At 34.6% G+C, this 24,167-nt stretch overlaps 1 protein-coding gene across 3 annotated transcripts; it reads left to right on the forward strand.

Moving 5' to 3' along the window:
- Positions 1-853: 853 nt before the first annotated feature.
- On the forward strand, positions 854-23,927 carry LOC113495197 (T-related protein). 3 transcript variants are annotated; one of them, XM_026873810.1, is made up of 9 exons: positions 854-1,061; positions 3,132-3,232; positions 18,286-18,447; positions 20,186-20,306; positions 20,434-20,577; positions 21,768-22,044; positions 22,304-22,420; positions 22,789-23,128; positions 23,236-23,927. In XM_026873810.1, the coding sequence occupies exons 3-9, from the start codon at positions 18,287-18,289 to the stop codon at positions 23,480-23,482; spliced, it is 1,407 nt and encodes a 468-aa protein (XP_026729611.1). In that variant the 5' UTR covers positions 854-1,061; positions 3,132-3,232; position 18,286; the 3' UTR covers positions 23,483-23,927. The 3 variants fall into 3 exon arrangements, with proteins under 3 accessions (XP_026729611.1, XP_026729607.1, XP_026729608.1); XM_026873806.1 differs by lacking the exons at positions 854-1,061; positions 3,132-3,232 and adding an exon at positions 17,364-17,459; XM_026873807.1 differs by lacking the exons at positions 854-1,061; positions 3,132-3,232 and having other exon boundaries at positions 18,010-18,447.
- Positions 23,928-24,167: the final 240 nt, after the last annotated feature.

The following is a 24,167-nucleotide window of genomic DNA, read 5'->3' on the forward strand; positions in this document are numbered from 1 at the left end:
CCCTTTGCGGGTTCGATTTGCACAAAGAATAAGATTTTGTGAAGTTCATCAGTACCTGTTTGTTCCATGTATAAAGTAGGTTTATTCTTAGCGCAACATTACCTATTCTCCTTTATAAGGATCTTAAAGTTAAAAAAGGTGGAACTTTTTGTCTAAAACTAAATTTAAAAATAAAAAGCGACTAAAAAACAATTTGAAACAACAATGCAGATTGAAGCTAACCTGAAAATTCCAGCCTGCTAGCTTATCGTATTGTGCCTCAAAATTGAATTACAAACAAACTAGAAAGTTAGTGTATAAAAACGTGGGAAAATAGATGTCCGATCCCCCAAGATCTATTTTTCAATTCATTATATTTATCTGTCTATCAGATTTATATCTTAAGGCCCGCTCTCTAATAGGTAATGGTTCACTCTAACGGAAAATATAATATTATTATTATATATATAATATTATAATATTTTAAGTAAATATTAATGATTAAAATTATTACCTACTCGTAACTAACCTTTTTGTTAAAATACCTAATTCCATAAAAGCACGCCCTGCTTACTGGCAATCAACACTCTAAAAGCTTATTAAAAGCCATTTAAGTTTACTTTTTAAATAACTAAATCGTTTTCCTTTGAGTTTTTTGATAAAACCAGCCCGAAACAAGTTCCGTTATATATTTTGACCTTTTTAAAGCTGTAATTTGCTGTTTGTTTTTTTTTAAATGTTATTTTTTTTACGCATTCTTCAGTAACAAAGTAGACAATAATTGGTACTTGTAAATTTATCACGTACATGTAAGTACTGATTTATTTTATAAATACACTTCAATATTTAATTAATTATATTTGAACATATTTTGCATTTTTTTTATAAAATACCGCAGCGGTTTTTTTATAAAATCTAAAAGCAAATTACACAAGGGAAGTCGGCGTGATTGTTGCTTGAAACCTTGGTCTTTCGGCATTGAATGGTCAAAGAAATAATCGTATTTTACACACGCATCGTAAACCTAAGCAAACCAGGATAAGGCAAAGTTGTATTTGTCTTGGATGCTTCTAGGATTACAGGTAAAATAATTTGCATAATACCTCCCACGATGAATTTTTTGTTGTTTATTAAAATTTGTTTTAGTCTTCATAGATCAAAAAAATTAAAGGGGTAAATGGGTAGGTAAAGACGGATGGTACGCGTAGCCAAAATACATTTAACAAATATTTTATGTTTAGTATTGTATCAAGGCATACTTTGGTACTGTCAAAGATGCAATTCATAAGTCTATTCGTAAAATTTCGTGGTACATAATAAACATACAGTAAAAGTACTATACACGGTGATTTTTTTAGACGTCTTACAAAAGCAGCCCAGTTCATGTATCCGACGTAAAATACCCCTAGGCGCGATTTTTTTTTGTCATCAACTAAGATAATAAGTACGAAGAAAATTAAACAAGAGAAATCTGAAATATAGTCTTAAAAATGATAAAATTTCCGCCGCCCGCGCCCCTCACCATTGTTATAAGGCTCGGACCGCGCTCGCAACAGAGCTGTGTTTCTAAAAAACTACGAAATGCATCATAATATTGAATAAAAATTGCATTAATTTTTTTTTCAAATCTCATAAATACATACTTTTTTATCATGAACGTGTTCTAGTCATTGGATACATGAACTGGGCTGCTTTTGTAAGACGACTAAAAAATCACGGTGTATATAAGACATTTTCTTGTTTCACATAATGCTCTATAACTTGTAGAATACATTGAAACATGATGAGTTCATCAATGTTTAGGTATCTACTACATAAATAAATACCAGTATTACCAGTAATAGGTATCAGTTGAGTATTAATCACTAGTTTCTTATAATTGTCGTATCTATTAATTACGATGTCGTATCTATTATTTGTGTTTTGTTTTGAGTTCGTTGTTGGTGCTTTATTAGTTCAGCAACGGCTCATGTAGCGCAATTATATTTGATTGGTATTTATCAACTTATACTATGCCATTTATATTTTATTGCTAAAGTAAGGGTAAAATTCTTGGGTAACTGTTTTCTAGGTCGTTAGAAATATTACTTAGGCTTGATGGTTTGTTTTTATTGCTACTGTTTAGAGACGAAGCGTCTTTAATGCAAAATAAGTTTTCATTACTATTATATAAGTTATTTTTCATCAAATTGATTTTAAATATTTTTCTCTTAGATAGTAACTGTAACGTTTACGTTCGTCCTCACGTCATTTTTATAGTGATTGTTAAAATAAACGATGTTTGAAATTAACATTCAAATAGAAACGTAGGTACGGCGGAGTCGAAGCGAGGCTCATAAAACATATTTACAGAGAGACGAATACTGGCGTAGCGTTATTGATCCTTCCAATAATTATCGAACACGTTTCATGTCACCATGTACAAACACAAAAGTGGACGACTATGGCGGATACTCGGTGTGACTCTTGTTTGTAAGTTTACGCACGGAATCGTAAAGTAGAGGCAGTAGGTAGAGCTAACAGAAAATCAGAGACAGTGAGAGCGTCGCTCGTTTGGTTCAATACACTCGGCGAATGGTGTATCTTTAGGGGGCCTGTAGGTTTATAAAATTTAATTTCGATATTACAAGTCACTACTGTACATAATAAGAGTGGATTAAATTTGTAAGTTTGGCAGGGGTATACTTTCGTATATAAGACTACCAAGATGGCACGTTTGGATTTAGAATCAAGCCAAGGGTAGGAAGATAGATATTAATCATAAAGATAGCACAGACGTGGTGATGGCACAGAAATACCTGTATACTAATCTATACTCTAAACTAATATATAAAGCTGAAGAGTTTGTTTGAACGCGCTAATCTCAGGAACTACGAGGAAGGCTTTAGGCTATAAACCATCACGCTGCGACTAGTAGGAGCGAAGATACAATGGAAAATGAGAAAAAAACAGGGCGGGTTTAAACCATAACTTACAATATCTTCTACCCACGGGGACAAAGTCGCAGGCATCAGCTAGTCGATAATAAATTGAAATTTTAGTAATTTAAATAAGATATTCTGAAAACATAATATACAAGTTGTAGAGTGACTTGTTTTTACTTTACTGAAAGGGGTAGCAAAAATAAAGTACTACACCTAAATCTTTTTCAGACGAATGCTTCGAGCCCGGAACGGAACGGAAACTTGAACGGAACCCTAACTATACTGTAGCTATGTAGACACATCTGGGAAGTTAAGAATTCAAAATGGAGGTATGTAAATGTTGATTTTCTATCATGACAGTCCGAAACTGCTATCTTTAGCGTTTTGTTAACGCTTTAAATGACATTAAAATATTAGGTGTTTCTAGAGTTAAACGAGCAAATATTAAGAATACATTTTTTGTATTCGTATTTATATAAACCAAGTTACTTAGATTTGCTTAAAGTAACGGTTCTACACGGGTGTTAATTATCCCGGACTTATCTGAAACGTCTCGTTTTGAAATCTAGATTCTTTCAAAGTGACAACAAGCGTTTGTAACTATACATTCAGTGATAAATAAATTCCAAGCAACCTAAGGTAAAAACATAATGTTAGCCTATTTAAATATTCTTTATTTTTACTTTGCCAATAGCCAATATAGCCATGTGATTCTATAATATCAATTCTCGTTTCAATTAACAAGCAAAGAATATTAATCATTTTAATTTGGTAAGAAATCGATAATGATATAGAATGACTACAAAACTATAAAGTAGCTCGCGCGGTCACAGCTACGCTTCAAAAAGGTGTCTAATTGGCTCTATACGTATTTGCTGGTAATTAAAAACGGTTGCCACCGTAATCTCGTGAACCATAAACGGGTCTCAACCATTCAACAATCCACAAGACAGATATGGTTCGAGATGTCGAGACTAAATAGTATTTACGCCAAGGTGTTAATTTCAGGAGGTTAGAGTAGCGTGAATTTTATTTATATGAAAAGTTAATTCATGGAGTGCTAGCACGTAGTGTTTAAACGGTAGAGTTAGCACGGTGTTCGGAACAAACACGGCTTGGAGTTAACGTGCAGCCGAGGTGTCCACTTGCACGCGTGCTCAGTCCACACGACTCCCACGGATTTCCTTACGTATCCTTCGATAATCTTGTTTGTTTCTGTATCATCAAATTATAACTTAGCATACAGATACGTGAATATGAGCTTGACATCAATATGAATCTGCGTTAATTTAGTAACAAAAAACTAATTTATGGTCAATTAAAGTCACGTTAGTAATAAAATTTGATTTGTTCTTTGCGATAAGTCAATTAAATGAGGAGGAAGTAAACGTAAGTATTTATAAACATATTTCTTTATAATTAGCTCTACCTTAATATCTTCAGCATAATAAACCACATGTAAGTATAGAAATAGGCTGTAACATCTCTCCTTCTCGTATGTATGAATATCACTATCCATTTTTCAATGCATGTAATTCACAAGTAACAAAATAAATGTTGAAATTTTGTGAGTTTGTTGAAAGTAATCTTTTTACACAATATTATCTATCTAATTTACACGTAAAGAACATACATAGTTAGATTAGTTAGTTCATATATATTTTTCATCATGGCAAAAAATAAGGCTTTATAACTCGTCAAATGTGTAAGCTTTTAGTTCAACCATTATAGGTAGATAACTATCTCAAGACTGTCCAGTTTGTATAATACAAACAAGTCAGCTAAAAGAATTTCGGTTCAGTAGTTTCTAAGAAGGGACAGGATAAGAGTAACTTCGTCGAGTTTTTTGATGTTTCTCTTGAAAGGCAGGGTTTTGAGCATTAGTTATACAAAACCAAGGGACGTCTGAGGATAAAGCAAAGGAAAATTTAATCCATCTATACCATGGAGTAATGAATCGAGCCTAATAAGATAAGGTAAGGACTGACTGAAAGCTCTCACCATCAAGGCGAGAGGAAGAGATTTCATATCGATTGCCGTCTTTATCAAAAAAATCCTTTAACTGGCATACAGTTTTGGTTAGTAAAAATAGTTTGCGTCAAATAACCTAGATCTAACAAGAGCATCGACCAGCTTCAGTGGAAGTGCAATGAGTACATACCTAGGTTATAACACATATAACGGTCACTGAGATGTTTAAAAATGAAACATTTCTGTGGAGAGCATTGAGCTGGGTCGTTGTTTGAGGTTTCCTTTTCCAATTAGCACTTGGTCGGCCGGCAGACCGTAACTGGGTGAGGCGGGCCGGTGCATTGGAATGCTGACTAGGTGTCTATAGCAGCTCCTCGCGGGAGGTACGTACAATCTACCACATAGCTTTTACAAGAAATTGTGCATAGCACCTTAACGGGTTGGCATAAAGGTGTTGTGAATGATAAAGTTTGACCAATAGTATGCGGTCCGTTGTACGCATGACGTGCAACTATCATGTGCCTTGTGAAAGCTAGTGTATATTTCATCGATTGCCTTTTGAGATCATGTTTTAAAATTATTAGAAAAAAATACACCAATTTTGTTAGTTAGAAATGAAAATGAAAAATGAAAATATAAACTTGCCTATTTACAATTTGACACTACCTACATGTAACTACATTGCAAATCTCCTGACGCAAATAGGCTGGGACCTTCATTTATGTTTTCGATTAAAAACGTGTGGGAAATATTAATGAAAAACATTTTATCGGTCTTTTAAGCAGTAAGATTCTTTAGTCCGTTGTTGCGATTACTGTAGGAATATATAGGTAAAGATAGCACGAAGAAGAATGGCGTAGTCAATGGCGCTGTAACGATATTATGAAAAACTTATATCTAAAAGAGAGTTTAATATGTATACATCTTTAACTTTAACTAAAGTAGTATGTTTACATACTTACATATTGTATGTGTACAGTTATTAAAAAAATATAGAGTTTACCTAACAAAAACCAAACCTGATAGCAATTTAGAGATTTTATTTGCGGAGATGACTAAAATCAGTTTCATATAATTTAACGACAGCTAAGTGTTTTATTTGTAGCCTGATCATGGAAATACAAAGAAAATTCCATTACAATAAATTTTCAATGTTGCAAACATGATTGAGTATTTGTTCTTACTTATTTCGTTAGTCTTATAATTACGCAATCATTTATCAACTGCCAACTGGAATCATGAGTTGACGCGGCCGGTGCGTCGAACTTTTCGACTTGCGAAAGTTACTGTATATTTTTTTAATTACTTTGAATTGAAAAGAAAAAGAATAGGGCAAAAAAATATATTAATTAGGTTTCCTTAAAAATGCAACGAAAACATTTAAAAAGACTGTTAAGGAAATATAAGTCAATACTTCTTTGCAGCCTTCTTAAATTTGTAAAATTACTAAGCATAAATACAGAATGCATGCTAATATCGCTATTTTTTCTCATTATAGTGGCTAAGCCTTCAGTATCTATAAATTATTGTCAATACGCAGAAACGTAACTTAAACTACGAAATTGACTAATGATACTTAACAATACCTACTGACAACTTTTAGACTTGCGACGGTTAAGTCCATATGCTAAAGATGAAATGGGCAGACATAAGAAATGTTATTAACTAAATAAATTGTATTGATAGTTTAGTAAAAGATTTGCAGATGAACGGAAGTATAAAACAAGCGTAACTAACAAACAATAAGGAAAATTAATAAGCGCTCTTCCTTTCTCCGATTATTTAAAATTTGCTGTGCCCGACAGGGACCATAATGTTTCTGAATGTTTTTATTTTTTGCCACATGTATGTGAATATTATGGATTTCTGTAAATGATAGTTTGATTTTTTGATGATGCTTATGTGATTTAAAAAAATAGAAATAAAATGGGTGCAAAGGGGAAAAAGCATGAGACTTAATTAAGCTCCGAAAATAGAAATGATGGGACATGTAGAGTCAACTGTCAAGATATAATAAATATTATAGAGTTATTATTTTCAGCCAACGTTCATAAGTATTTTTTCGTCAAGCTATTTGTGCAACTCAGTTTTACTTACAACACATTATATTACAACACATCACTCACTCTACATTGGACATGGGACATTTTAAAAAATATAAAGAAATTAATGTAATTGGCATTAAAATTTATAGAAATAGAAGTGTTATCTAAGTGACCGCCTTAATGTTGCGCAGGATTGCCTCGCTAGCCCGCCTTGCAACCCGCCAATCACTTTGTTTGTCAACATTTGAGGGGCGGAGCTACGTGTAGTTAGCCTGCTGGCGTCATCCATGCACTCTCAGAATGAAACTCGATTCTGTACCATCTGCGTAAGATATATTACTGCTTAGCAGTTGTTTTTAAAAGATATAACTCCTTTACACAAAATCTTTCTCTGCATCCTTGTATTAAGAGCGATTGTCGATTGTAGTCCCAAAAATGTAGTGGGTATGTTGTGTTGTACGCTCGCTAATGAAGTATAGTGTGGTCGAGTTTGCGGTAGTTGCTCATGCAGTTGGCACGCCATCACTGATTTGTGATATGTGACAAATATAGTAACTAATTCACCATATAATATACATTGATAATAACATTTTGTTATATTGGCTGTCAACGAAATTTAGAGCCGTGTTAACAATGTTTTTTTATTAGTTATTTGTGAAAAGTACGTGTTGAGTGAACTGTAGTGACATCAGGACTTTTATTATATTAAATGTGTTTTTTGATCCGTCGAAATTGAGGACAAAGTATCAGGAGAAGAAAGGTAAGTTTTTAGTTCTATAAAAATGGGAAAAAAATAACAGTGATTGTTAAACCAAAAACGAAATCCTCGGTAATGAAAGATACGTCGTGTGCTTGTAGGTATTATCATACATATCTTCAGTTTAAAAACAAGAAATGAGTAAGAAAATTACATAAAACAATTGATGGTCATTGTCATGAAATGTTTGTTATTTAGTCCAGTAATAAGCATCACGAATCCATAATAATTAATTACAAACAGTAAACAATACATACTTTAGTATCCATCATTTTATGCAATATAGGTACGTAAAGCACGGAATGGCAGTTTTATGTTATAACCTGATGCATTTAGTAATTATTATCTTCTACTGGTATCATCGTCTCTACATTTTCCGTGCACTATTAAGTTAATATATTATGACTAGTTATATTATGTATTGTCACGTGTGTTTTCTCAGTACATATATAAGCAAAGCATGCCCCTTAGACATAATTTATGTTATTAGGGTATTACCCTAAAGCAAATCTGTGTTTGCATCACACAGCTACTTTGGCATTCAACGGCAAGTTGTTTGGCAAGTTACATGAAAAAAAAAGCCCAGACTCAGGACAAGCATTCGAGGATCATACACAAATACTTTTCCTAGGCGGGGATCAAACCCGCGCTCCGTGGGTTTGGCGTAGAATCATTTAAGAACGAAATTGCAAGATTTTATCTAAAGCGCAGTCCCGGATTGCAATTTGATATGAATTCAAAGGATTGTAAGGTGAAGTCTCTATTTTCCTTTCAGTTTATGTTATTTCTTCAAGATCTATTTGAGGAGATAGCCCAATATTCTCATACTTACTCCAGAGAATATACTTTTTGGTAGGTGTATAAATACGGGTACCACTGATGTTTAATGGAAGTCCGGGTTTAGTTCTAAAACTCTCCGGTTATTTTTTAAACTAGTATTATCTACTTTACCTAGTATGTCTCTAATTCTCTAACTCTACGTTTAGTCTTATGTATAGCTAATTAACTAATTTAGTTTTAGTTATTTGAATTCAGATGGCCAAGTGGTTGGTCGCCAAATCTGCTATGCTGGACGTGACGCGGGATCCAGCATAGTGTCCGACAAGCGTTTGTTTGATCCACTGGACTGTCCTGAGTCTGGGAATTTTGAATGTTTGTAAAACTTACGCGGCATAAGGATTTAATTCCTTTCATTTTTTCATATTAAATACAACTCCAATAACGCCACCCCAAAATGTCCGTTATAAATTCTTTAGCAATTCTTTCACTCCTAACTCGTTTTTTAATATCTATGGCTGTTTGCTCATCTCCATATTGATGCTTTGTAAAGTTGTTCATGTCTGTCGGCAAACGGCAAGGAAAAACATCATAAAAAGTAAATATTAAATCTTATGGAGCTAGCCATGGAAAAGGTAGGCTTGTGACCTTTAGAGTCCTAGATAGCAACGTTTTATTCGATAGTAAAGCGCGAAGTTTCATGAAACCCTACTAAGACGCACGTGAAAGTAGTTATAGTATTAAATTATACTTGCAGCGGTGAAAATTTGTTTCAACTCTATTTTCATTTACATACAAGACGCTAACTCACTTGTGTTACTATTATCTATCTATATGATAGTTTAAAAACGAAAAAGTAGAGAAAAATAATTCCATTTACCTTAAAAAAAAAAACGATTTACACAATCACGAAACATTCGTGGGACCGAAGTATACCTTGCTAATATAATTATGATTATTAGATTTAATGAATATATTCAAAATCCATATATATGCGCAAAAAAAAGTAGTATCTTGGTAATCCATTATTAGGTTTTCTAATGAGATGCATAAATTTATTCCACGCAATTTCTTTCATCTCGTAGTTTACGACAGAGGTTCGCAATTTAATTACGATGCTGCGACGTGTAGTGTTCGTCTTGAGTTTTGGTTTTAGTTGCAGCTATAAAAGGTGCACTATGCGGCGTTAGGTAGCACCTGGTGTCGGATTTATAGAGTGAAGACGCGTGCGGTATTGTGGCTGGTCGCTGGCCGGGGCGCAGGCCGGTCGGGCACAAAGGCGGCGGCGAGCAGTGCGGCGTCGGCGGAGGTTCCGTCATCGGCCGCGAGGCCTATCGGCGCGTCCGGCTCGCCACAAAGCCCTACAATAAACTTTTACAACACGCATAAAACCCTGACTTTTTAACCCGAGTTATTTGAATTAATATCAATTCGGAGTTCCTCAATGGGCTTTACTCGTCAAACTTTAAAGTTTTATGACAACCACAGAATTGAGGAATAAAATTTAATTGAAATGTAGCCCGAAAAAAAGTTTGATTGTGGTTATCAGCTTCCGAATTTGAATATTTACACTGTTTACAAATAAAAATCCTACGGAATTGTCTATGTTTTAAATATTTACGATTCCTAAAAATTAGACAACGTTACTATAACAGTGTTAAGTACGCAACATTGTGCCAAAGTAGTAAATATGATTTATAAAACAAACAAAACTGATAAATGATCTTTATATCTTTATCATAATTAGACACTGTTGTGCCATGTTTACTTGCCCAAAATTTGTTTTCATAGATGAAAATAATAGCTTTAAACAAATAAAACTTAATTAATATGTTGTACATAATAAACTGGATAAATCAAAATGTTGTAAAACAAGTTTCCATTCGCAAATCAATCAAACAATTGTATGGTTAGTATTAGACAACAATAAAAACTTTCTAAAAACTCATTTATTTCTATGTAAAACTGAATATTTATTACTAATAAATTTTACAACTCTTGAACGACCGTAAATTGTCGCAGTCTACAAATTAATATTAAGCCTATCGGTAGGTACTATAATTTAATGTTCAGCAATTCAATACAAAACCCAAATGGTTACAATGAGGAAAATACCTCGCAAAGATTACGTGCTAAGCTCTACACTACAACATCCATTTCATAAATACTATGTATACCTAATTACATACATACGTTTGCATGTAAATCCATGTGCATCTTTGAGTCGACGCGAGTCAAACCAATCGAATATTGTGTCAACATTTATTCGACAGTAGAAAAATATATTTTATTTGTAAGGTCAAACCTTATTGATCATGTGTTGCGCTTATTTGATTTTAGTCTATTGTTTGATTAACATATCAAGGCTGGTGGTAGTATGTATACATGTAAAGTGATAATGAAAATTCAAGTTTGAAACACGGATGACGCAAGACCATTAAAATACTTACTTGAGTTTTCGGCATCGTTCCATTTGCGTAGCCTTCTCGGCCTTCATTACACAGCCATTCTGCAAACTTTGAAATTGGAAAAGACAACACGAGATGTATTGTTTCAATGGTTTCAATATCGGTTTGGTCGGTCTTGCATTTGATAATTAGCACCTCGAAGGCGAGTTCGGGCGAGGTGCGCTGGCTCGGGCTCGGGACAATTGCGCCTCGCCATCGCCCGCACACATAATACGTACCAACATTTATCGAAGTGAATGCCATAAACGTCCAATCACTGGGCCCAGGTTCCTTACGAAACAGCTTTCAGAGCCACTCGTTGTTATCTTTGATATTTTATAGGGATCTGTAAAACGTCGGCGCTGCGACGCGATTAAGAGACATTCCTCGCGCTCGCCCGGACGGTCATCCGAGGTGCAAGGGATGAAGCGATGCGTACAGATAAAAACGTTATTACACATAATTAAAAGGCGATAACTGTTCACATTGTTCGGCACGCTCCGAAGGCACATTTTGTTGCCAGCTCTATGACGGCCGGCACCGAAACCGGGCCGACATTCGCATCGCGCATCATATTATTTAACCTCGCCATTAAAAAGAAAATGTTCGCAGTACATCTATACGACTAAGTTTAATATTTATAACTCATGGAGTCGTAAAACGATGAATAATGACGCTGCAGTCGAGTGAGCTAACGCTGTAATTACTTCGCCTTTATACATACCCGTTGGTTGCTTTCTTGTTGTTTAATGCTTAAATGTTGTAGGAATACGATCCGAACCTTAGGATCTATTCTCTGATGTGAACGTAAAAACAAATTATGAGTTCTTTCTCCTTCGCCGAGTCTTTATGATAAATATATAATTTTCAATAAAGTTTACCGTCCACTTTAAACTTTGCATAAGAAAAGCTTTTTCAATGTGTGCATTACTATTTTGAGTATTATTACCTTACATTATGTATCTAAGCAATACTTAGTAATTTTCTAGTTGTCTGTCCGTTTATTTTTTCTATTGGCATATATATATATTTGCAAGGATGTTTAATTAGCAATTAACAAAATAGTTAAAAACACGACAAACATGCTAATATCCCGAAAATGAGATTAAGGTACTTGATTATTACGATAGATGCGATAGAGACGACAAATTTTGTGTTTTTACATGTTACTATTATCTTACACCATAACATTTTCTACATTATATATCTGCGGTATGTAGCTGTATGTATATGTAGCTGTTGCCCACGACTTAGTCCGCGTGGTTAGAAGATATAAGTTATGATTTATACCTGCTCTGTTTTTTCCACATTTTCCTTTGTATTTTCGCTCCTATTAATCGCAGCGTGATGGTATATAGCCTAATACCTTCCTCGGCGAATGGTCTATTGAACACAAAATAATTTTTCAATTTGAACCTGTAGTTCCTGAGATTAACGCGTTCAAACAAACAAACTCTTCAGCTTTATATATTAATAATATAGATTGAAACAACTGCAAACTCAAAACACAAAAAACATGTACTAGGTAATAAAATAACCTAAAAGAATATACTACCTATACACCGTGATTTTTTAGTCGTCTTACAAAAGCAGCCCTGTCATGTATCCAATGACTAGAACACGTCCATGATAAAAAAATAGGTATTTATGAGATTATTAACGTGTTTATTAACTTCCGTGTTACTAGCGCCATTTACTTTCATACGTTTTATCATCTTTTTGCGTCTCATCTTAGTCTCTTTCATTGATTTACCAAAATAAAGATATGCGTTATATACCCAATTTATCACTTTTGATTTGAGAAATATGATACTTTATGATTAAGCTTGTATATATATAGGTTAATTTCCATTTAATACTGGATGGTATCTAAACCTTTCTTTATAATTTTATAACTTTCGAACAACTCAGTCGACAGCTTCTTCATGGGAATGACCATGGCAAGTCCTGTAAAGGTTGACACGCAACGCGCGTTGATGTCTTTTGATCTCAAGATCAAATTACCCAAATTAATGAGTTTTTTTCTGCTTTTAAAACTTGTACTTACCATGATTATATGTAATTTTGCATAAGATTTTATTATTTGAAGTTTCTCGTAAAAATGCGTCTTAGAGTGACAAATCTCAAATAATACTAATAGTTGTTTGGATTTCGTTGGTGGTTCCACTTCACTTGACAGAAATCTGCATTAGGAATGACGAATTACTGTCTGTCTCATGGTTTGTTTAAGTGATTGGTCCAAGTGCTTCTGTAGTGTGTGCTTAATTGTAGTATGACGCCGAAAGCAATCACAGAAGCCGACAAATAAAATTATACATTACTCGTTTGTTTGTTTGTATCATATTTTCATGCGACCTAAGAACACATTTTGTGTTAATAGGTTAGGCTATCTAAATAATAACTTCGTAGTCTCGTAAGTCTTTAACTCAGCTCTAATCGAAGAGATGTTATTTCCATGATATTCCTTATGATTGGGTAGGACTGACATTAAATATAATTAACATAACCTATCATAAGAAAAACGATTTTATACATGTAACTGGAAGCGTAAAGTTTAATGTTTGTTTTAATACCAATGCATATTTAGGATTGCTACAAAGTCTTTGCATAAAATACGCATAAAATAGATTGAGTACGCGTATTCGTAATGAACAAGATCTCTGCATAATATTAACGTTGCGCGAAATTTTACGATGTTTAGAGGGGTCGGCAGAGCAACGTGTATTCCAGTTATATCCAACTAGCTGTTGCCCGCGACTTCGCCCGCGTCGTTTGAAGATATAAGTTATGATTTTTCTTCGCTCCTTTTAGTCGTAGCGTGATAGTATATAGCCTAAAACCTTCCCCGATGAATGGTCTATTCAACACAAAAATAATTTTTCAATTTGAACCAGTAGTTCCTGAGATAAGCGCGTTCAAACTAACCAACAAACTCTTCAGCTTTATATATTAGTATAGATTATATTAAAAAAAAATCAAATTACGCCAAAATAATATGTGATTCATCATTTCCAGTTAATTATCATTCCTATCCTTTACGTAGTTGCGGTTTGGGTATTTTAACGCTATATTAACAATAAAATTGAAAAAAAAAAACATAATAAACCTTTTTCGTGAAAGAAGTCTGTAATCTGTTTATAAAAATCTCTATTTTAAGTCTCCGTGATGATACTGTATTGGTAAATGACAAGTAGGGCCCCAATCCTGCTATTTACAATGGCTGATTGATGAATGAAATTTGGCTTAAAATGACAATTTTCACATTCTCTTACGCTATTGTCATTGTAAAATAGCAGGGCCCCGATTCTGCTATTTACAAATGAATGAAATTTAGCTTAAAATTACAATTTTCTTAAGCATTTTTCTGCACAGTAATTGTAAATTCAGTACGGGACCGTATACTCAAGATCAATACAATTAACGTCTAATTATTATGTTGGCAAAATGCTTAAGAAAAATAGGAATAATTTCAAATTTAATCCAATTGCCATTCATTCATCCGCCATTGTAAAATAGCAGAATTGGGGCCCAGAATCGGGGCCCAGGATGCTTGATTAAAAAGACAGTCGGATTGATTAATCTTCATTATCAAGAGAGTACTGATTGGGACTGGACTTGGCCAGTGGCCAAAGATTACTGGTCTGGTTACGAACGAGCAATCAAGCTATTCTGGAGATTTTTGCGCCGTTCGTTCCAGGCTAAGCAAGCGGTGATAGCGGCAGGTTTTTTGGGCCCATAGCTCTGTGATGTTTCCCTTAGAAAGAAATTGTATTACATACTTAAAACCTTTATTTTACATGAACAATGTACAAAGGCGAACAGGCAGTCTTTCAAATTGTGATGTATATCTCTGCATTAGGTGCATACCTAAACATAAAAGTCATAGTAGGTATCATCAGGATAAAACACATTATCCAAAATATGTACACGTATTGTAAATTATGTGAGCTTACTTATTGCTCTTGATACTAAGGAGTGTTTATGTTATTTATGTATTACTGTCGTGAATCCAAAATCCCCGCCGAAAAAGATATAAATTTGAAAAAAATATATATCAAAGTTTTCTTACGGTGGGTTCTTTTTCTCAAAACGAAAAACCCCTAAACTGGCAATATGAAGCACAAAACTGTAAAATGAAGTTAATGAAATAAAGAACTTGAATTTGTCAAAAATACCGTGTCAGAAGGATTGGGACGTTGAACCGACGTAGCCGGTGATAATAGGTACAATAAACATTGACCGTGGAGTTCGTGCTTGAGCCAAACTTACAATAAAATATCCGGCTTATTTGCCATCTTCGGGATTTCATAACGAGAAATAATGTAGCTGCCAAGTTGCTTACGTACCTATATAGTTTTAAAGCTTCATGTTTGCTATCCGATCTAACATAAGGGCACGACGCTAAAATTTACAATTTTGATTACTTCGATCATGTCTAAAAAAACAATTTTAAAATATCCTTTTGCAGATTCCTCAAATGTTTCGCTTATTCGGATGTGCAAACACTGGGTCCGCGATAGATTTTGCTTAAGTAAATTACCATACGTCTATCGATGTATAAAGTCGAGAGATAATTGATAATGCAACAAGTTAATGAACAAGCGGCAAGAGAAGAGTTTTATAATTTTTTAGCTAATTATATATTTTTAAATAAGATTTGAGAATGTTGGAGCTGAAAATGGGCATTATTTATATGTAACCTTTTCGTACAGGTCCATCTTATGCACGCGGATACAATCACTTACATAAATCGTATGCCATATTTGCCAACAGATAATATTGATGGCGTAATACATGGTTCGTAATTGAATTGATACATGTTTCTAAAAACAATGTTTATTTAACAAGTTTGGGAATACGGCGACGGGGCTTTCATGATGACAAAATGTTTGTAGAACGTAAAGTTCCACTGACATTACATATAGCTATTGGTTAATACTAGAGATGCGCCGAATAACTATTCGGTATTCGGCATATTCGGCAATTTTTTCACTATTCGTATTCGGCCGAATTATTCGGTTTGGGGCCGAATATATTCGGTTCTTTTTTTCTCCGCCACATTACCCAATGTAGAACTAAATCATATAACTTATTCTGGTATAAGTCTAGGAAATACTATGAAAAAATTGTTGAATTAAGATAATTAACTAAAAGCAAATAAACTATAACTTGGTGTTTATTTTTAACCAAAAATGAACATATTTCTTAAACAACAACATTTTACTTACAACTTTCTAGTCAACATTTATTTTAATTTAAAAACGCTTTAATCATAAATTATACTTTTAGACCTCCAAACAAAATATTTGAACAACATAATAATAATATAATATGTATATATATATATATATATATATTATATTATATTTACTATAAAACAAAGTCCCCCGCCGCGTCTGTCTGTCTGAAACAAAATATTTGAACAACATAATAATAATATAATATGTATATATATATATATATATATATTATATTATATTTATTATAAAACAAAGTCCCCCGCCGCGTCTGTCTGTCTGTTCGCGATAAACTAGAAAAGTACTGGACGGATTTTTATGCGGTTTTTAACAATAGATAGAGCAATTCTTGAGGAAGGTTTTAGTGTATAATAAGTTTAGGTTTTGTGTAAACTGACGATATTACAACGATATTAGTTAAACATGTCGGAAAAAATTAAGCCATTCGAGAGCTTTCCTCGAGAACGCTGCCAAAACCTTTTGAGTTACAATAAAACAATGGCGCGTTTGTACCTCTTTAATAGATCTACAAAAAAGTCCGCGGTGGTATATGTCTATCTTCCAAGGATAACCCACAATAACCATTTTTATGTGTTTTCTTAATACAGTAAAATTATGGGTTATTTACGAACCTATTTTTAACAATACAGTATTAATCCTTATCCAAATAAATAAATTAGATATATTATGCATGTAATATAGAACAAAATTCCCTTTTACACTACATCAATAAAGTTAATAGGTAATGGGTTATCGTAACATTAAAATCTCCGCGCGAGAAATTAAAAATCGATGAAACGTAGCGAAGATATCGTTGGCATCTATATACTAATATATAAAGCTGAAGAGTTTGTTTGTATGTTTGAACGCGCTAATCTCAGGAACTACTGGTTCAAATTGAAAAAATATTTTGTTTTGAATAGACCATTCATCGAGGAAGGTTTTAGGCTATATATCATCACACTGCGACCAAAAGGAGCGAAGAAAAAGTCATAACTTATATCTTCCAACCACGCAGACGAAGTCGTGGGCAACAGCTAGTAATATTTATTTCTGAAACTAAACAGTTAAAACTTAAAAAATAACATTATTTTTAAAGTAAAAAGGCAATAAAATTTTGAACCGAATAGTTCGGCCGAATATTCGGTTCGGTAAACTTTAAACCGAATATTATTCGGTATTCGGTTATTCGGTGAAACCACTATTCGGCGCATCTCTAGTTAATACGAATGTCAGTTGTTTATACTGATTAGTGAAAGCCACTGCGTATTTAGAGATAATATCTGTTTAATTGTCATGACAAAACCATGGGCTGCATAAATGTAAGTAATTTAAATACATCATCAATATGAAACTGCAAACACAAATCAAGTAGAAGGTTCGAAGAGAAAATTGAATATTGGATGTAAAAGTTTTGAAAATATATAATACTTAGACTATCGCAAGAATATTCATAACTAAACTATGTAACGGATTACTACCGTCGCGTCGAACTGTTGGGGTAAAATCATAAATATGTGGTTGCATTATTTAAAAATGAATACAGACGTTTATTTTTATTGGAAAGATTTTGAGTAATAGACACATAAGACAAAATTAGTAATATTCACGTTGGTAAAAATATTAAACAATTTATAATCTGCTGTGATGACTAAGTGCAGGGCCCCAATTCTGCTATTTACTATGGCCGATGAATGAATAAAAATTGGCTTGAAATGACATTTTTCGTATTCTCTTAAGCATTTTTCCTACACAATAATTGGAATTTCAATATGGGGTGCTACACTCAAGGTCAATTCAATGAATTTTCATTTATTGTGTTGGCATAATGCTTAAGAGAAAATAAATAATTTCAAATTTAATCCAATTGCCATTCATTCATTGACCATTGTAAATAGCAGAATCGGGGCCCTGATCAATATGGTTACAACGTTGCACTTATGGTGTATTGATTGTAAAACTTTTTTCTTATTTCTAAATAGGTACTTAAGCCTATGAAAGAACTTCTAGAATTTTGCTTTGGAATTAAAACGGATAGTTTTACTGTTACCAATTCATATAAAATTTATCGCATCAAAGCTGCTTACTTTTTAGGATTAACTTGGGATATTAGATAATAGGCAATATTTTTTTCTTGTTCTTTATTAGGATGGCGGCATCGCACATCCTCAGCGCAGTGGAGCCGACGGTCGGCGGCGGTAGCTCGCGGAGCGGCCGGGAGCGAGAGGTGAACGTAGCACTCGACGACAGAGAACTATGGGTTCGGTTCCAAACGCTCACCAACGAAATGATCGTCACGAAGAATGGACGGTAAGAAAATAAGATATTATAGTTTATGTAGAACTTAAGTTGTGATTATCAGATTCTGATAATAAGTAGATCTTTCAGGCGATTTGGTTGCAAAAGAAAAAAATATACTTAATAAGTAGATATTGTTAAATTCCAATGCATAGTAAAACAAGTACATACAAACATAATAATCTTTCGCTAACTTTAATTCTTTATTGTACAATAGCTTGGTAAAAGATCCTTACAACTTTAAATTGTGCCTGGAACTACACTGGAAAGCTTTTGACAAATGATCACTTGAGAGAATCCTACATTTTTATGTTTTAGCTTATATATCTAACTTTAATATTTTGCAAAAGTACTACAAAATTACACCACTGATGATCATTTACTCCCGGTATTATCAATAGGGAACTGAAGGAGTCTTTCAGAGAAAGTAGACAGTGAGATATTTTGGTTCGGAACAAAGAAGATAAATATTTCTGCGGTTTTTCTTTCTTATGAAATAGGAGGAAGTAGGTAGTTGTACTAGTATTCCTTAAACCTATTAGTACAGAAGAAGAGATATGTATGCATCTGCATATTCGTCGTAAATGTAATAACCCTTGAATTGTTTGAATAAAAATAGAAAGTGGGTTATATAAATCAATTATGTTAAAATAAAGTATGCTGTGTACTTTCCGCCTAACTTATTTTTGTCAGGAAAATCCGAATGAGAACATTGACCACCATTGTGATTTAATTGGAATTCTCCTAAAGAGATACTAAGCACTGCAGAATATTGGCGCCTTTAAACAAGAATGAATATTAATATCAATCTAACCGTATTTCTGCAAATTATGATGAATCTAATGGCGATCTAAATCAAGTCAACGTGATTGGGCAGCAGTATCTTTCAGTATATACTCCTGTGATACAAGCAACTTATCAATTAATGGTTTATCGCAAAAACCGAATTCGAAAGCAGCTTGTCTAAAAACAACCCCGACAAACAAACCTAGAGACTGGCCTAAATTACTGACTAAACCATTACTCAGAGTTAAACTGAAAACACGATGATGGTGTACCTACTTACACGGTCACATTTTGCCAGTGCTAACCGTTCGACGGCCGGCGGCTAGTTTTCAACTATTAACGCGGTAGGTCTTACTCATTAACGCTGTGCGGCTAAATGATACCGGCCGATGCCGAGTGATGACGAACCCTTACCCTTGACGACTTGCTGTTTTGTTCTGGAGTAACGCTCAGAAATACTGATGTATGTACTATACATTTGGTTTTGTGTTACCTAATTGTAACAATGTCACATTAGCAAATAAATGAAGTGTAAAAATATGTGATGTAATGCTTTTATAAGAAGTTACATATTTGTCTAAAAAGGTGTGGTAATCTAAAAATACATAATTTCGACAAAATATACCTAATACTAGTATTTATTAAATTGTTATCATAGAAATTGCGCATATAAGAATAATATCATTAAAAAAAATACTACATATAAAAAAAGTAAGTGACTTTCTGTAAACACCTCATTGCCTACAATGTGAACCACCTGTTCTATATTTGAGCACTACCTGTCCTCGCTGGCCAGTATTGACAGATAAGAACACAAAAAGAACTATTTTGAATGTTATCTCGTTATATCGCTTATCTTCGGTCGGAACTAATAAACCGACCCTAGCTCTAAAGTAGGGATCTTCGTAAATTAATTAAAGATTCAAGGGTATTCAGGGTTTAAATTTTTTTTGTTTTGTTTTAGGCGCATGTTCCCCGTAGTAAAAGTGACTGCTAGTGGTTTGGACCCGACGGCGATGTATACAGTGCTCTTAGAATTTGTGCAAGTGGACTCCCATCGTTGGAAATATGTTAATGGAGAATGGGTATGTGGGCAATCTGTAATCTGTACCAACTAAGTATAAACAATAATGTTCTTCACTTCAACTAGGATCATTTATAGCCTTGTTTCGTCCGCCTAAGTGGTTACTAAAGTATTGTTTACTCCCATAGGTTCCCGGCGGTAAGGCGGAAGTTCCACCGTCTAACGCTATTTACATACATCCCGAGAGTCCCAACTTCGGAGCGCATTGGATGAAAGAACCAATATCTTTTGCTAAAGTGAAACTAACCAATAAGACCAATGGAAACGGACAGGTAAGTTTTTAACACAAGTAATGGTTAAGTAAGTTTTTTAAGTCTAGACTTAGAATGCTTTTGAAGGATTTTTTATGCATGCGGAACTTAGTTATTCCCTCATTTAACAGCTCAATAAAATGAAGCAGTATTAAAAATACATTGGCAAATTAGACAACAGTTTATGAGATACTTTGTAAGCTTTACTACGAGAATTTACATTGTTTCTCATAAGCATAAATGAGTTTCGAACAGGATAAACACAAATTACGAATTCAATATTTATAGCGGGATCTACGCCAGATTATGTGCCTGACCGAGCATAATAATTAGTTCACGGTATTGTCAGAATACTAATTTTATAACAGAAAGCTCTTGATGACAAGGTGTGAGCGTGCTACAGTTTCGTGGCTACCGCTACTTCATAGAAGCCAGTTCTCACGGTTGTATGTGGTGCGAATGAATATGAAAGCAAACATCTGATACATCTAGATCCATACGTTGACGGCTCGGTGTGAAATCTGTAGCTTTACCAACTGTTTAGCGGGTGTCTGTACGCACTATCATTTGTAATAATTATTGTCTCTGCGCTATGTTTACATTACACATATTTTAGAAATAAGTTGGATGCCCCCCGTAATCTATGCTAACAGAGGCGGTAGACATCTGATTATATGTTACACCAGACGTGTGCCGTGCAGTATGTTATAATTTCCATTGCCTATAGGACTAAACAGTTTCGTTACACCTTACTTCACAAACTTCTCTTCAATTGCTTCTCTAGTTGCATGAACATACAAAGTGTCTACTTTGTTTATTTAAATGTAAATCTGTATTTAATGGAGGACCAAGTGAACGTAATACAAAGCCTGTTCATAGTTATCCGGACATCGATTCACAAAACTTCAGATATTTATGAATGCAGTTTTATAAATATAACTTTTAGCTTTTCGCCCGCAGCTTCGCCCGCGTCGAGGTTGGTTATATCGCGTTTCCAAGAGAACTCTTCAAAAGTCGAGGATAAAAACTATCCTATGTTCTTTCTCAAGGTCAACTCTATCTCTGTACCAAATTTCATTAAAATCGGTTCTGTGGTTTAGACGTGAAAGCGTAACAAACAGACAGACTGAGTTACTTTCGCATTTATAATATTATAGTACTGAAGTAGGGATTTTTGTGATATTTCTTTAATTAACATGTTTCTGTTACAGATAATGTTAAATAGCTTACACAAATACGAGCCTCGTGTGCATCTTGTGAAGGTTGGCACCGACCTCCGTCGCATAATGACCTACCCGTTCCCGGAAACTCAGTTCATAGCCGTCACTGCTTACCAAAACGAGGAAGTGACGTCACTGAAGATCAAATACAATCCTTTCGCGAAGGCATTTTTGGACGCGAAGGAAAGGCCTGAAGGATATTATCAAAGGGACTTCGTGGGGACCCATTATCCACAACAAAGTTCTTCGCCACATCAGTATCCACAATGTAAGTTATATTTTCAAATTAAAATGTAATCGTGATAAATTGATTTTAGCTTGAGATGGAAAATAATGCAGTAAAAGATAGAGATTGTATGACATTTTTTTTTATCTGCAGAGTAGGTATTCATACGACATTATTTGATATTCAAATTGACATAGAATAAAAACAGGATGTTTACTTAAAATTTAATAGTGTCATTCCGAATTTGTCTTCGATACCTACTTGTTTATACAAGGTACTTATCAACAATGTCTTATTGCAGTCGGAGGATGGTTCGTGACATCGCAGTCTTTGTATGGAAGCAGTAACGCCGCTTCCCGAAGACCAGCGCCATATCCCCCACGGCCACCATCGAGACCTCGAACCTTATCGCCACCTTGTAAGTAATTAAAGTCTGTAAAGTATATCATCTTTCTCTGTACGTGTTAAACAATTATCTCCAAAATAGTCCCTCTGTCCTTCTGTACAGTTCTTGACAGTTTTTCAAGGAAGCCAAATCTTTTGCTTTTTGCGACCAAGTAATTGTGGCACCAGGGTGTTTTTAGTTGACCAATGTCCGATGTGTCATTACAAAGTATGCCCTCTTCGCTCGTCCTTAGCTTTCCATTTCGTTAATATGACCCGGTTTGTTTCATCACGTTGTATTTAGATTTTCCCCATTCGGACCATTTGTATTTTTCCATTGAGATGATATAAAAATCTTTCACATATAATTAAATGAATGGGTATCTATTCCCTTACCACCAGCATCGTACAGCAACTCGGAGCGTACGACTACAGCGCCGAATAGCAGTGGCAGCTACACGTGGGTGAGCAGCAGTGGGTACTGGAACTCGAGCCAGGGCGGCGGCTCCCCGCAGGCGAGCACGTCCCCGGCCGCGTACCGCACCCCCCCGCACGCCTACCCCGCGCCGCTCGAGTACGCGCCCGCGCCGCCCGCCACCACTCCCACGCCCTCCTCAGCTCCAGCCCCGCTCTACCCTCTGCAGTACGAAGCCCCCGCGCAACATCACTCACCCTACTATCAACATGCGTATGCGCCTTACGCTCATCACGCCATCGAAGATATTTCCTATTGGCCCAACAGGTAAGGTTACCACAACCAATGAATTCCAATGAAACCAATCCAAATACTTTATGAATTTCTTGTTTTTGGTAATATGACGATTTGCTTATATTTTATTATGATTTCAGTTTGAACAGCTACGGCTATCAAACGTCTGAGTATGTCGGAACAGGCGAAGTCGCTTATGGTGCAGAAGGAATGCCATTTGGACCAACTGGACCTACGCTAGAAGCGGCCACAGCTGGAGAAGGCCGGGGCACTCCTCCTTCACAGGAACACCAGCAAAGTGAAAGGGAATACAAGTTCAGCGCTGATGAAGAACGTCAGTCACCGTGTGACGAAACTACGCTACCACCGCGCTCGCCACCACAGTGACAAATTCGTCTTAGTCTTGTCATGTCTTGAAAATATAAATTAAGTTTGGAATTTGAGGCCTTATAAAATATTTTCTTAATAACGGAGGTATTGAAAAACTAAATTTATTTTTATATTAATTATGATGAATGTATTTTGTAAACTTTTGCTTCTAAGAGTGGATTTAATGTAAATAAGAATATCTAGAATTAAAAATCCTAGAATTACTAACGATACTTATCTCTGTCTAAATACATACCTACATTATACGCTTCGTCCGCTCTAAGTCAACCTATAAGTCAGATGTCATACAAAGTAATAGTAATGAGAATCGCTATTTTTTTTTAATGCGTGATTATAAATTGAATATAATATTTATTTATATATGAACTATTTAGTTTTGGCATTAGAAAATCGCATGAAAATTATCTTCAAATTAAATTAACAGAATAAATTCAGGGCCCCAATTCAGCTATTTACAATGGTCGATGAATGATTGAAATTTGGCTTAACATGTCAATTTTCATATTCTCAAGATTACACAATAATTAGAAATTTAGTACGGGACGGTACACTCAAGGTCAATACAATTAGCTTTCAATTATTATATTCGCAAACTGCTTAAGAGAATAGGAATAATTTCAAATTTAATCCAATTGCCATTAATTCATCGGCCATTGTAAATAATAGAATCGGGGCCCATCGG

This window comes from Trichoplusia ni, chromosome 6 (genome assembly GCF_003590095.1).
Source record: "Trichoplusia ni isolate ovarian cell line Hi5 chromosome 6, tn1, whole genome shotgun sequence".
NCBI classification, from domain to species: Eukaryota; Metazoa; Arthropoda; class Insecta; order Lepidoptera; family Noctuidae; genus Trichoplusia; species Trichoplusia ni.

Coding starts and splice junctions, on each gene's coding strand:
- LOC113495197 (XM_026873806.1), top strand. Junction 20,307..20,433: donor AATATGTTAATGGAGAATGG/GTATGTGGGCAA, acceptor TTACTCCCATAG/GTTCCCGGCGGTAAGGCGGA. Junction 22,045..22,303: donor GCCACATCAGTATCCACAAT/GTAAGTTATATT, acceptor GTCTTATTGCAG/TCGGAGGATGGTTCGTGACA.